The sequence below is a fragment of the Heteronotia binoei genome, chromosome 1 (assembly GCF_032191835.1).
Source record: "Heteronotia binoei isolate CCM8104 ecotype False Entrance Well chromosome 1, APGP_CSIRO_Hbin_v1, whole genome shotgun sequence".
NCBI lineage: Eukaryota > Metazoa > Chordata > Lepidosauria > Squamata > Gekkonidae > Heteronotia > Heteronotia binoei.
Window position 1 is genome coordinate 270,345,279 of NC_083223.1, and position 15,656 is coordinate 270,360,934.

The following is a 15,656-nucleotide window of genomic DNA, read 5'->3' on the forward strand; positions in this document are numbered from 1 at the left end:
GTACAACTTTGGGGGCTTTGTTCTGTGGTCTAAAATTCAGTAGCAAAGCTTCTGGTGTCATAGAAATATTTTGTTGAGTCAGAGCATGAATGTCATTTAATACTGCTTTCCAGAAGCGTTGGATTATTGGGCATTCAAGCCAGCAATGAAAGTAGGAGCCAATGAGTCTGACCCTTTGCAACCCCATGGACCTAGTCACGCCAGGCCCTCCTGTCTTCCACCATCTTCTGAAATTCACGCTAGTTACATCAGTAATGCTGTCCAGCCATCCCATCTTTTGCCGTCCCCTTCTTCTTTTGCCTTCTGTCTTTCCCAGCATCAGGATCTTCTCCAGGGAGTGCTCCCTTCTCACTTGGTGACCAAAGTATTTGAGCTTCAGCATCTGACCTTCCAGGGAACAGTCAGAGTTGATTTCCCTTAGGACTGATTGATTTGATCTTCTTGCAGCTCAAGGGACTCTCAAGAGCCTTCTCCAGCAACCACAAGCTACAGACTGGTTAATACCATGTAGCCCATTACGTGTGAGTAGAGTAGCCAGAGATCCTGCAATTGCCTGCCTGCCAGAAGCGCTAGCTCTTTAGTGTTATTCAGGGGGCACTGGAAAATCTTGCTAGTCTTTAGGTGATCCTGGACACAAAATTCCATATATGCACAGGAGGTCGTTACGTTTGGCCTCCCAACATCTGTTGGCCATCCCCGGCCCAAGAGACACCCGCCTTGCCTCAACTAGGGGCAGGGCTGGTGGAATCAGCTCCCTACAGAGATCCGGGCCCTACCTGGCTTATTAGCCTTTTGTAGGGCCTGAAAAACGGAGCTGTTCCGCCAGGCTTTTAGTTGAGGCTGCGGGTGTCTGTTCTTGATCTGGTTAGCCTCCCCTATTGGCATTATCACCCGTGCTATAAAATGGAAAAATATCCGCCATCTCTATGAGATTTCATGATGTGAGGCTGGGCAATACGCGATGATACGGTAAACTTCTCTGAGTGCTGTTGAGTTGTCTGTTTTTAAAATGTTTTTACTGTGTTTTATCGTATGCTGTACTCCGCCCTGAGCCCTACGGAGAATGGGCGGAATAGAAATATACTAAAATAAAATAAAAATAAATATTTGCGGAAACTGTCATAATCACACCAAGTATTTCTCTCCCCCCCTCAGCAGGAGATGTCTGGCAGTCATCAAATGAAACAGAAGAATACCTTTTGATGGAAAATGAAGATACATATTCAGATGCGAAAGAGAAGCTTGGATATTTGGATCCACCGAGAAAGGTGAACGGAAAACACACACCTCAAGGGAGGATTAATTCCAGTCTTTTACAGGGGGATGACTCTGTACGGCGAAACATATGTCAGGGAGACAACAGGAATGAGCGCACCGCAAACGGGGAGATTTTCACTGAAATATCAGTAATTAATATTCAACAAAGGTTGTGGGACAGAATATATAAATGCCTGGAGTGCGGAAAAAGTTTCAGGCAGAGAGCACACTTTGCTTCCCATCAAAGAATTCACACAGGAGAGAAACCATATAAATGCCTCGAGTGTGGGAAAAGCTTCAGGCGAAGTTCCAGACTTACTTCCCATCAGAGAATTCACACAGGGGAGAAACCATATAAATGTTTGGAGTGCGGAAAATGTTTCAGACAGAATCCAAACCTGATTGCCCACCAAAGGACACACACAGGGGAGAAACCATATAAATGCCTGGAGTGTGGGAAAAGTTTCAGCCAGAGTTCCAGTCTTACTTACCACCAAAGAATTCACACAGGGGAGAAACCATATAAATGTCTGGTGTGTGGAAAAACCTTCAGTGTCAGTTCTACTCTTATTACCCATCAAAGAATTCACACAGGTGAAAAACCATATAAATGCCTGGAGTGTGGAAAAAGTTTCTGTGACCGTTCCACTCTGACTAACCATCGAAGAATTCACACAGGGGAAAAACCAAATAAATGCCTGGAGTGTGGAAAATGCTTCAGTGAAAGTTCTGGTCTTGCTTCCCATCAAAGAATTCACACAGGGGAGGAGCGATACAAATGTATGGAGTGTGGGAAAAGCTTCACTAAAAGTTCCACTCTTACATCCCATCAAAGAATTCACACTGGAGAGAAACCATACCAGTGCCTGGATTGTGGAAAAAGCTTCAGTCTAAGTTCCAGTCTTACTTCTCATCGAAGAATTCACACAGGGGAGGAACGATACAAATGTATGGACTGTGGGAAAAGCTTCACTAAAAGTTCCACTCTTAATTCCCATGGAAGAATTCACACAGGGGAGACCCCATACAAATGCCTAGAATGTGGGAAAAGCTTCAATCGAAGTTCCAATCTTGTTTCCCATCAAAGAATTCACACAGGGGAGAAACGCTACAAATGCATGGAGTGTGGGAAAAACTTCACTCACAGTTCCACTCTCAGGTCCCATCGAAGAATTCACACAGGAGAGAAACCATATAAATGCCTAGAGTGTGGGAAAAGCTTCAGTCACAGTGGAAGCCTTACTTCCCATGGAAGAACTCACAAAGGGAGAACCCATATAAATGCCTGGAGTGTGGGAAAAGCTTCAGTCAGAGCAACATTTGTACTTCCCATCAAAGAATTCACACAGGGGAGAAACATTACAGATGCCTGGAATTCTGAAAAAGCTTCAGTGGCAGTTCCACTCTTACTTCCCATCCAAGAATCTGCAGAGGGGAGAAACGATGAAAACATATGGAGTGTGGGAAAAGCGTCACTAAAAGTTCCACTCTTAGTTCCCATCGAAGAATTCACACAGGGGAAAAACCATACAAATGCCTAGAGTGTGGGAAAAGTTTCAGGAAGAATAGACATCTTACTGTCCATAAAAAAAATTCACAGACGTGAGAAGCAATGTTCCCTCTAAGCTGTGGACTTGAGCAGAAATTCTACCTCATGAGTCAGATGATCTAGTAGCCTTAAGGTTGTAAGCGGGCTATAAATTTCAGTTTACAAACATAAAACATAAACTACCGTCATATGTAGACTTTTGTAGGGTAGATCTGGCTTCTGAAGGCCAGGTCTACATGCCCCAGTCACCTATAGGGTTGACCTGGCCTCTGGAGAACAAGTCTACCCAATGTTAGCCTCCTGGGTGGTAGACCTGGCCTTTGGAGAACAGATCTATCCTCTGCCAGCTTCCGTGGTGGTAGACCAGCCCTCCAGAGATTCCATGCCAGGGGTGGCCAAACTTGCTTAATGTAAGAGCCGCATAGAATAAACTTCAGATGTTTGAGAGCCACAAGACGTGAACATCAGATGTTTGAGAGCTGCAAGATATGAACATCAGATGCAAGAAGAATTGCAGATTTATACCCCGCCCTTCTCTCTGAATCAGAGACTCAGAGCGGCTTACAATCTCCCATATCTTCTCCCCTCACAACAGACACCCTGTGAGGTGGGTGGGGCTGAGAGGACTTACAGAAGTTGCTCTTTCAAGGACAACCTCTGCCAGAGCTATGGCTGACCCAAGACCATTCCAGCAGGTGCATGTGGAGGAGTGGGGAATCAGATCCGGTTCTCCCGGATAAGAGTCCACACACTTAACCACTACACCAGACTGGCTCTCAAGACAGGCAGGCAGGCAAATAAATGGAGGGGGGAGGGTGAAGTGGGAAAGAAAGCAACTTTAAATGCATTCTCCAAGCCACCAACTGGCTAGGCGCAGTTATTTAAAGAGAGAAATACCTACTCCAAGCAGTGCGGGGTTCAAGAGCCACACAATATATGTCAAAGAGCCAGAGTTTGGCCACCCCTGCTCCATGCACTGAGGGCAAAAAGTTGGGTGCTAGCATCCCCGTGTACAAATTAGCAGAGCTCCGGTGAGAAGCCATATTCTTGGACACTTCCCATCAAAGAATTCATGCAGGGGAGAAACCATACAAATGCTGTACTTCTCCCCAAAGGATGTACACAAGGGAGAGGTGATATGTCCCATATTTATAATTTATGAATTTGTATGCATCCTGTGTGCATTATTTCATAACCTCTGTAAGGATCAATTCCTGCTGAGGAAAAAAAAGTTCAGAACTGCCCTTCAACCTCGACAGTTCATTAGCATGACTGAGGAAACAGGAGAATTATTGCTTGTGCCTTTTGTCCTATAACCTTGTTTCAAGAATTTAATGGCAGTTATCAAGATGTGTTCTAGTCCACTTAGTATAGTTACTCGTTTGCAAAGTCACAGTCGGGTCCACAATCGGGTTTTATTTGGAGGACAATGACGGGTTCAAGTTCAAAAGGTTTATTTCTCTTCCTACGTCAGCTTTATCAGAAGTGCCACATTAAGGCTAGGTGGCCATCTGACAGGAATGAGGATCCTGTGAATTTAAAAAGGTAAAGGTAGTCCCCTGTGCAAGCACCAGTCGTTTCCGACTCTGGGGTGACGTTGCTTTCACGACGTTTTCACGGCAGACTTTTTATGGGGTGGTTTGCCATTGCCTTCCCCAGTCATCTTTCCCCCCAGCAAGCTGGGTTCTCATTTGACTTGACCTCGGAAGGATGGAAGGCTGAGTCAACCTGGAGTCGGTTACCTGAACCCACCTTCCGCCGGGATCGAACTCAGGTTGTGAGCAGAGCTTAGGACTGCAGTACTGCAGCTTTACCACTCTGCTGTGAATTTAGGGGGAGGTATTTGTGAGTTTCCTGCATTGTGCAGGGGGTTGGACTAGATGGCCCTGGAGGTCCCTTCCAACTCTATGACCCTAAGGGTCTAATCAGGCTTTCTACTGGTGGCTTCCAGTCAGAAAAGACCTTATACTGGGTGAGCATATCACATTTGCCAGGCTTGCCATTGTACATAGCCTTCTGCCTATCAGCTCAAAAACTGACTTGCCTCTATTTTAGAGAATTGTAATGCTTATGTATTTCGCTAAATTTGAGAAATGTTAGTAGACCTGATTTTTATTTTGTGCTTTTTCTCTGTACTTGTATGTTTAACTTTGTTCAGTAAATACAAAGAGCATGCTTTATCCTTTATGTAATAAAACCCCTTTTGTGGTGGCAAAATGGAGCACCCTGATTGGTTGGGACTGTGCTGCATCAACTATTGGCCTGTCTAACCATTAATCAAGGCCTGTTGTGTTCCATTGGCTGAGGACTGAGGAACTGCTTCACAGAGGAGAGAAAGAACGCTTTCCCTTGCTTGACAGACAGAGGGAGGAGGGAAACTGCCACAGAAAGCCATCTCTCAATTGGCTAAGGGCTCCTGGGTCTTCCTGGTGAGTGTAAAAGGAAGAGAAGCAGCAGAGTCCCTCCGTTTGTTAGGAGGAAAACTCCACCCCTTAGGCTGCTCTGCTTTTGTTTTCCTGTTAGCCTGAAGAAGTTGGCTGAAATATAGCAGATGGTTACATTTAGCATCTCCAGTGAGTCAGTTGCCCCAGTGAGATTACAAAAGTGCAGGTGTGTTCACTGTGTTTAATTTTGTTAGTCTTGAAGGTACTACTGGACTCCTGCTCTTTTCTCCTACAAAATTCTATGTGACCCAGAAGCTGAGGCAATTCATAGACTCATAGTATTGCAGAGTTGGAAGGGGCCATAAAGGTCATGCAGTCCAGCACCCTGCTCAATGCAGGGTCCGTCTCGAGCATTCCTGACAAGTATTTCTCCAGCCGCTGCTTAAAAACTTCCAGTGAGTAAGAGCTCACCAGCTCCCTAGGTAGCTGATCCCACTGTTACGCAGCTCTCCCTGTAAAAACGTTTTTCCTAATATTCAGCCAGTGCCTTCCCACCATTAATTTAGACTGGGGGCGTCAAATAGCCACACATTCATGTTCAAAAGTTTAATTTCTCTCCCAAGGCTCCCTGCAAACTGGAATCTTGTGAGCGAAAATATTTCTTGGTGAGCTCCTGGCATTAAAGCTGTGAGCTACGGCATAAAGTCGGTTTGCTCTGGTGTCATCCTTCCTGAGCGAAGACAAAAATGTGTGAGCTGGAGACGAAAAACAGGTGAGCCGGCTCACACTAAGTCTAGAGCAGGGGTGGCCAGCGGTAGCTCTCCAGATGTTTTTTTGCCTACAACTCCCATCAGCCCCAGCCAGCATGGGTGATGGCTGGGGCTGATGGGAGTTGTAGGCAAAAAACATCTGGCGATCTACCGTTTGCCACCCTTGCTCTAGAGGAAACACTTTTCTTCCGCTATCACGGGCGTCCAAACTTGCTTAATGTAAGAATATAGCATAGAATAAACATCAGATGTTTGAGAGCTGCGAGACATGAACATAACATATGAACATATGAAGCTGCCTTATACTGAATCAGACCCTTGGTCCATCAAAGTCAGTATTGTCTTCTCAGACTGGCAGCGGCTCTCCAGGGTCTCAAGCTAAGGATTTTCACGCCTACTTGCCTGGACACTTTTTTTGGAGATGCTGGGGATTGAACCTGGGACTTCCTCTTACGAAGCAGAAGAAGAAGAAGAAGATATTGGATTTATATCCCGCCCTCCACTCCGAAGAGTCTCAGAGCGGTTCACAATCTCCTTTACCTTCCTCCCCCACAACAAACACCCTGTGAGGTGGGTGGGGCTGGAGAGGGCTCTCACAGCAGCTGCCCTTTCAAGGACAACTTCTGCCAGAGCTATGGCTGACCCAAGGCCATGCCAGCAGGTGCAAGTGGAGGAGTGGGGAATCAAACCCGGTTCTCCCAGATAAGAGTCCGCACACTTAACCACTACACCAAACTGGCTCTACCAGTTGCTCTACCAGATGCTCTACCCTAGAACATATGAACATATATGAGTCTTCTACTGAAACAGAAGACTGGGTCCATCCAAGTCTGTCTTGTCTACTCAGACTGGCAGCGGCTCTCCAGGGTCTCCAGCTGAGGTTTTTCACGCCTACTTGCCTGGACCCTTTTTAGTTGGAGATGCCAAGGATTGAACCTGGGACCTCTGCTTACCAAGCAGATGCTCTACCACTGAGCCACCGTCCCTCCTGGCAAGATGTTTGAAAGCCACAAGACAGGAAGGAAGGAGGGAGGGAGGGGAAAGAAGGCAAATAGATGGGGAGGGAGGTGGAAAGAAGAAGAGAATATTGGATTTATATCCCACCTCAGAGCAGCTCACAATCTCCTTTAACTTTCCACCCCCCTCCCACAACAGACACCCTGTGAGGTAGGTGGGGCTGAGAGAGCTCTGACAAGCTGCCCTTTCAAGGACAACTCCTACAAGAGCCATGGCTGACCTAAGGCCATTCCAGCAGCTGCAAGTGGAGGAGTGGGGAATCAAACCCAGTTCTCCCAGATAAGACTCGGCATGCTTAACCACTACACCAAACTGGAAAGAAAGCAACTTTAAATGTGTTCTCCATGCTGCCAGCTAGGGTTGCCAAGTCCAATTCAAGAAATATCTGGGGGTGGAGCCAGGAGACTTTGGGGGTGGAGTCAAGATCAAGGCTGTGACAAGCATAATTGAACTCCAAAGGGAGTTCTGGCCATCACATTTAAAGGGACGGCACACCTTTTCAATTCCTTCCTTCCATAAAAAATCATGGATAGGGGCACCTTCCTTCGGGGCTCATAGAATTGGACCCCCTGGTCCAATATTTTTGAAACTTGGGGGGTATTTTGGGGAGAGGCACTAAATGCTATACTGAAAATTTGGTGCCTACCCCAAAAAACAGCCCCCCCCCAGAGCCCCAGATACCCCTGGATCAATTCTTCATGATTTTCTATGGGAATATATCTTCAAGAGTTCCCAGCAGACATTTCCCTCCCCTCCCCTCACTTTCTGATGACCCTGAAGCGGGGGGAGGGCCTCCAAATCGGGGGATCCCCTGCCCCCACCTGGGGATTGGCAACCCTACTGCCAGCTGACTAGGCAAAGTGATCGAAAGAGTGAAATGACTTCTCCAAGCCAGCTGATGGGGCAGTGGGGGCTTCGAGAGCCACACAATATTTACGAAAGAGCCACAGTTTGGCTACCCCTGCTCCATCACCTCTCAACATGCCCATTCTTCTATCACCAACATAGGTTTGCTGCTGTATACCATTATTAACTAGATTCCAGGTTGCCAACCTGAGACAAAGAACAAGGGAAGGAGGGTGAGAAATTAGAAGTGGGTATAAATTAATGGTAGAGCATGAAAGGAAAGGAAAGGTGCCCTGTGCAAGCACCAGTCGTTTCCGACTCTGGGGTGATGTTGCTTTCCCAACGTTTTCACGGCAGACTTTTTACAGGGTAGTTTGCCATTGCCTTCCCCAGTCATCTACGCTCCCCCCCCAGCAAGCTGGGGACTCATTTTATCGATCTCGGAAGGATGGAAGGCTGAGTCAACCTGGAGCCGGCTACCGAACCAGCTTCCACCGGGGATCGAACTCAGGTTGTGAGCAGAGCTTAGGACTGCAGTACTGCAGCTTTAACACTCTGCACCACGGGGCTCTTAGAGCATGAAAGAAAAGGAAAGGTCCCCTGTGCAAGCACCAGTCGTTTCCAACTCTGGGGTGATGTTGCTTTCACAACATTTTCACGACAGACTTTTTACGGGGTGGTTTGCCATTGCCTTCCCCAGTCATCTACGCTTCCCCCCCAGCAAGCTGGGTACTCATTTTACCAACCTCAGGATGGAAGGCTGTGTCAACCTCGAGCTGGCGACCTGAAAACCCAGCTTCCACCAGGGATTGAACTCAGTGCAAAACAAGGGCTGATTCCCCAATAGCCTTCTTTGTCCTGGTCTCCCGCTCCGTTTTCCCACGGCGCTTCTGTTAGATTTTGCACCTGCTGCCACAAGGCCACAACTCGCCCCACCTCTTTCCCAAGTCCCCTCTGCGGCTGTAGGATTCTCTGAAAACTGGATTTTGAAGCTGCGGAGAGAACTTGGGAAAGAAGCGGAGCAAGTCACAGCTCTGTGGCAGCGTGTGCAAAATCGGGCAGAAGCACCACGGGAAAAAGGAGTGTGAGACCGGGACAAGGCTAGTGGGGAATTGGCCAAGGAGAAGAATTAGAAGCATAGAGTTGGAAGGGACCTCCAGGGTCGTCTAGTCCAACCCCCCCCCCCCCCTGCACAATGCAGGAAAATATAGAAATGTAGGAAAAGACAATGAAAGATTTTGGGGTTTTTTTTGCTACCGCATACTAACAGGGCTGCCCCTTTGCAAGACTTTGACTAGGCAGCAGCTGGGTGGAACTAAAGAAAAAAAACACCCTAGATTGGTGGAGATAATATCATAGAATCATAGAGTTGGAAGGGACCTCCAGGGTCATCCAGTCCAACCCCCTGCACAATGCAGGAAACTCACAAACGCCTCCCCCTAAATTCACAGGATCCTCATTGCTGTCAGATGGCCATCTAGCCTCTGTTTAAAAACTTCCAAGGAAGGAGAGTCCAACACCTCCCAAGGAAGCCTGTTCCACTGAGGAACCGCTCTAAGGGTCAGGAAGTTCTTCCCCCTAAATTCACAGGATCCTCATTGCTGTTAGAGGGCCATCTAGCCTCTGCTTAAAAACCTCCAAGGAAGGAGAGCCCACCACCTCCTGAGGAAGCCTGTTCCACCGAGGAACCGCTCTAACGGTCAGGAAGTTCTTCCTAATGTTGAGCCAGAAACTCTTTTGATTTAATTTCAACCCACTGATTCTGGTCCTAACTTCCGGGGCCACAGAAAACAATTCCACACCATCCTTTGTTCAGAGGCTCCATCCCAGCAAAGACTGTAGCTCAGGTGTGTCCAAACTTGCTTAACATAAGAGCCGCATAGAATAAATGTCAGATGTTTGAGAGCCGCAAGACAGGAAGGAAGGAAGGAAGGAAGGAAGGAAGGAAGGAAGGAAGGAAGGAAGGAAGGAAGGAAGGAAGGAAGGAAGGAAGGAAGGAAAATAGATGGAGGTGGGAGGGAGACATGTAAAGAAATCAACTTTAAATGCTTTCTCTAAGTCACTGGCTGGCTTGGCGTGGAGAAGTGGCCGACAGGGCAACTGGGGGCTTTGAGAGCCACACAATATGTGTGAAAGAGCCACAGTTTGGCCACCCCTGCTGTAGATTGTGCTGGCTGGTTTCACCTGCCCTTGCTCAAAAGATGTGCACAAATGGAGAACATGGAAATGTGGGGGAAAGGCTCAAAATATGAGAAAAGCTGTGTGATTGCCTCCACCTCTGGTGTTAGTATCAGGATTCTTCTATCTGTTGTGATGAGCATAACTGTGAGACACTAGCCCCTGAAGATCTTGGAAACAGAAGCGTCATGCTGGCATTTCTGTCAGGCTGAGCACAACTATATCAGTTTACAAGCTGTGAAATTTGGCAGGGATAGGTTAAAGGAGCCGCATGCATTAGCTGGAATCCAACAGGTTGAGCACAACTGTAGTAAGTTGCAAGCTGTGACATTTGGCAAGGATTGCTTAAAAGAGCCCATGGGTTAGCTGGAATCCAACAGGTTGAGCACAACTGTAATAAATCCCAAGCTGTGACATTTGGCAAGGATTGCTTAAAAGAGCCCATGGGTTAGCTGGAATCCAACAGGTTGAGCACAACTGTAATAAATTCCAAGCTGTGACATTTGGCAAGGATTGCTTAAAAGAGCCCATGGGTTAGCTGGAATCCAACAGGTTGAGCACAACTGTAGTAAATCCCAAGCTGTGACATTTGGCAAGGATTGCTTAAAAGAGCCCATGGGTTAGCTGGAATCCAACATTATTATTACTATTATTATTACAACTGCAGTAAATTGCAAGCTGTGATATTTGGCATAGATTGCTTAAAAGAGCCACATGGACTCTGGAATCCAACATGAATGTATTATTTACAGCAAGTCTAGAGACTTTAGTCCGGGGTCTACGCCTTTAATAAAATATATATTTTACATAAATAATTTTGTAAGAACTTCCTACAAGATTGAGAAATATTGGGGTATTCAGAACACATGTATAATGTTGACGCTATGGGTTATTGATTCATGCAGAAGATTCAATTTATAGGCTATTGATGTCTAATTTCCTCATATTTTGGGCATTTTCTTGCTCTAGTGCTGACTTGGTTTATGGATTTTTAGCAGGATTTGAGCAGCAACGAGGTTCCCTCAGCCTCCTAGTACACAGATCCAAGTGGGCAGCCATTTTGGTCTGAAGCAACAGAACAAAGCAGGAGTCAAGTAACACCTTTAAGACCAAGCAAGTTTTATTCCGAGCGTAAGCTTTCGTGTGCTCAAGCACACTTCATCAGACGAGGAATCAGGTACAGTGGGCAGAGCTACATATAGCTGGTAGGCAGTGGTTTAGAATGCAAAATGGTACAAATTTAAGATCCAGTGACAGAAAAGTAAAATTAACAAATAGAGCAAACCTTTGATCTGGGTAGCATGAGCATGAGAAAGCAATAAATCAGTAATACAGTATGTCAAAATATGAGAATGTCTGTTAATCACTCCCTATTGTTATAAGCCTGGACCAAAAAGAGGGCATATCTTTCTCACAAGTTTTCCCCATCTAACTAAAGTATGCTTTACTAAAAAGGCTGAGCCAGCAGACACAGAGTACTTTTCACTGTGCTCTAGGGTTGCCAATCCCCAGGTGGGAGCACCAAACTTTCAGTATAGCATCTAGTGCCTCTCCCCAAAATACCCCCCAAATTTCAAAAAGATTGGACCAGGGGGTCCAATTCTATGAGCTCCAAAAGAAGGTGCCCCTATCCATTATTTCCTATGGAAGGAGGGAATTGAAAAGGTGTGCTGTCCCTTTAAATGTGATGGGCAGAACTCCCTTTGGAGTTCAATTATGCTTGTCACAGCCTTGATCTTGGCTCCACCCCTAATGTCTCCTGGCTCCACCCCCAAAGTCCCCAGATATTTCTTGAATTGGACTTGGGAACCCTACTGTGCTCTTCCTTCCGTGTTCCCCTAGTGGCTGCAGTCAGAATTGCATTAATTTTTTTTAAACGCATTCTACGAATTTATCAGGACTCTGGCTTCAAGAGCCCTCCAGTTGATTCCCTCCCTCACACATACTTTTGTCCCCTCAGTCCTGCCCTCTCAGTGGCCCTGGCCCTGTAGTAAGGTCGCCAGCCTCCAGGTGAGGCCTGGAGATTTCCCGCTTTGACAACTAATCTCCAACTGGCAGAGATCAGCTCCCCTGGAGAAAATGACTGCTCGGAAGGGTGGACTCAGTGGCATTGCACCCTGCTGAGGCCCCACCCTTCCCCAAACCCCGCCCTCTCCCAGCTCCACCCCCAAAGTCTCCAGGTATTTTCCAACACAGACCTGGCAATTCTACCCTGTAGTCCCAAATTAGGGAAGCACTTTAAAGGAACCATATGGGGGAGGGGGGAAATGGTCTTTAGAGCCAAGATCTTTATTACTGAGCAAATAGGGGAGGGGGCTAAGCTCCTCGGGGCCCACAGTAACATGAACACTGTCCCTAGCCACTTCACCACATCTTCTCACCGTAGTCAGCTGTTCTGAGTTGGCCAATGAGTGCAAAGGCACAGACATAACTGACAAGGAACTGGGCACCTATTATGGTTACTGACTGTGGCTTTGGAAATTCCTAGATATTTTGGGGGTGACGCATAGGGAGGGAAGAGTTTGGAAAAGGGATGGGGCGCAGCGGGGTATAATGCCACAGGGTCCACCCTCAAGAGCAGCCAGTACCTCTAGCGCATGTGATCTCTGCAGGGCATAAGAACATAAGAGAAGCCATGTTGGATCAGGCCAATGGCCCATTCAGTCCAACACTCTGTGTCACATAAGAACAGAAGAGAAGCCATGTTGGATCAGGCCAATGGCCCATCCAGTCCAACACTCTGTGTCACATAAGAACAGAAGAGAAGCCATGTTGGATCAGGCCAATGGCCCATCCAGTCCAACACTCTGTGTCACATAAGAACAGAAGAGAAGCCATGTTGGATCAGGCCAATGGCCCATTCAGTCCAACACTCTGTGTCACATAAGAACAGAAGAGAAGCCATGTTGGATCAGGCCAGTGGCCCATCCAGTCCAACACTCTGTGTCACATAAGAACATAAGAGAGGCCATGTTGGATCAGGCCAGTGGCCCATCCAGTCCAACACTCTGTGTCACATAAGAACAGAAGAGAAGCCATGTTGGATCAGGCCAGTGGCCCATCCAGTCCAACACTCTGTGTCACATAAGAACATAAGAGAGGCCATGTTGGATCAGGCCAATGGCCCATCCAGTCCAACACTCTGTGTCACATAAGAACATAAGAGAAGCCATGTTGGATCAAGCCAATGGCCCATCCAGTCCAACACTCTGTATCACACAGTGCTCCATATTTTTATCTAACCCTCTCTTGAAGCTGGCTATGCTTGTAGCCGCCGCCACCTCTTGTGGCAGTGAATTCCACATGTGAATCACCCTTTGGGGGAAGAAGTACCTCCTTTTATCCGTTCTAACCCGACTGCTCAGCAATTTCATCAAATGCCCACGTGTTCTTCTATTGTGAGAAAGGGAGAAAAGTAGTACTTCTTTCTCTACTTTCTCCATCCCGTGCATTATCTTGTAAACCTCTATCATGTCACCCCGCAGTTGACATTTCTCCAAGCTAAAGAGCCCCAAGCGTTTTAACCTTTCTTCATAAGGAAAGTGTTCCAACCCTTTAATCATTCTAGTTGCCCTTTTCTGAACTTTTTCCAACGCTATAATATCCTTTTTGAGGTGCGGTTCTCCATCCCATGCGTAATCTTGTCAACCTCTATCATGTATGCTACTGAATACAACAGGAAATTTGTTAAGCAAATGTTTGCAAAAGTGTAATTGCGCAGTGGTTTACTCTAGTCGCTACTAATCATTACACTGCAGTTCCCAGTTTGTCCACCTGGGGACCGACAACCCTAGTGTGGCCTAATATGCGAAGGAGTTCCTGCTACAAAAAAAGGTCCTGGATCTCTGTAATGTGGAGATCATTTGTGTTTCTTCAGGCCTCCAGGGCTCCCCTGTAGATTGGCAAACCTGGTACTGACTGATTTAATTTGTTTACCCACTTAAGAAAACAGCAAGCACTAACCACACCTAACTGTAATATGCTTCCATGCAAGATCTCTGCTACCTCGGAGAGCAGGATGGACTTAAAACCAACGACAAATAATACCGACATGATATTTGCTTAGTTTTCTGTTTCAGTCTCTCAAAAATTCCCCTCGAGCCGAAATTCTGTGTTGCGTTGCCGGATTCTACTTCTTCAAAAACTCCTCTTGGCATTTTTTTTTTTTAAAGTGTGCTTCATTTTTTAAAAGGACCTCTGGCTTAAAAATATTTTTGGAGCCCCATTTGAAGTTTTTAAAAAATCATTTTCTTGCTTGGCTGTCAACAGAGGTCGGTTTGAACAGAACCCAGAATTAAAAATTGGAGAGAGAGACAGGGCTAGATTAAATCCTGTGGAGTCCCCTAGGCAGTTGAAATCTTGGGGGTCCCCTTGTAAATTATCTCAGAGTTCGAGCACCTGCCCCACCACACGTGGCTCTCGCTGCAGCCTCCAGGCACCTTCTTAAAAGCCCCTTTGACAAAGCTGTGAGGGAGAGGCAAACTTGGCAAAGACATAGGCTTCCCAACCCTCCCGCCCTGGCGGGGGACCCCAGGATTTCCAGCCTCTTCCCCCGCTCCCCAAAAAAACAGAAGCGGGGGGAGGGGGAGGAAACGGTGCCAAGGAGCATGGCGATCCGCCCCATCTCGGAGCGGGTGACGCCGCTGCGCTGCTGCCGCCTCTTCTCCGCTTCACCGTAGCCGCTCCTCCTAGATGGGCTCAGGCTGAGCCCATCTCGGAGGAGCAGCTAAGATGAAGCGGAGAAGAGGTGGCAGCAGTGCAGCGGCATCACCCGCTCCGCTCCGCCTCTGAGGTAAAATCAGAGAAGGGTAGGGTGGAGGCAGGCCAGGAGCATGGCGAGCCGCGAATCTGGGTCTTTCTAGGACCTGGACTCGCGGCTCGCCATACTCCTGGCCTGCCTCCACCCTCCCCTTCTCTGGTTTCACCTCAGAGGCGGAGCAGAGCGGGCGACACCGCTGCGCTGCCGCCTTTTCTCCGCTTCACCGTAGCTGCTCCTCCGAGATGGGCTCAGGCTGAGCCCATCTCGGAGGAGCAGCTACGGTGAAGCGGAGAAGAGGCGGCAGCCGCGCAACGGCATTGGCTGCTCCGCTCCGCCTCTGAGGTGAAATCAGAGAAGGGGAGGGTGGAGGGAAGGAAGGCATTTAAAAAGTTGTGGGGTCCCTTTAATTGTGATGGACAGAACTCCCTTTGGAGTTCAATTGTGCTTGTCACACCCTTGCTCCTAGCTCCACCCCAGTGTCTCCTGGCTCCTCCCCCAAAGTCTCCTGGCTCCACCCCCAAAGTCCCCAGATATTTCTGGAATTGGACTTGGCAACCCTACAAAGACACCAGCAGTAGCCACACCAGGAAAGTTGGGCCAGGAGTGGCTCAGTTGCTGGTTGTGGGTGCAGGCTGGGAGGGCTGCAAGCGAGGGGAAAATAGCGGGGGGGTTGGGGGGGAAGCTGGCCTGAGGCCCCTAAAGGCATGGGGACCTATAGGCCAGTGCCTACGTGGCCTTATTGTTAATCCAGCCCTGGAAAGAGACCATCTTGAAGAGAGGGAGGACACCAAATTGAAAACTAGGATCATTCAACACTGCTTCAGGTCCACACCTTCTCTTTCGGTTCCTTTTATTTGCTTTTTGTTTTGCCTTTAGGATGGGGGGTGGGGGAGAGA

General features: G+C 47.6%; 1 protein-coding gene across 1 annotated transcript in view; it reads left to right on the forward strand.

Moving 5' to 3' along the window:
• Positions 1 to 1,202: 1,202 nt before the first annotated feature.
• The window catches only part of LOC132582750 (zinc finger protein 501-like), a 30,639-nt gene continuing 16,185 nt past the window's right edge, over positions 1,203 to 15,656 (forward strand). Inside the window, exon 1 of the mRNA XM_060254498.1 lies at positions 1,203 to 2,564. Within this exon, the coding sequence (XP_060110481.1) occupies positions 1,203 to 2,564 (1,362 nt within the window). The remainder of the gene's footprint in view (positions 2,565 to 15,656) is intronic.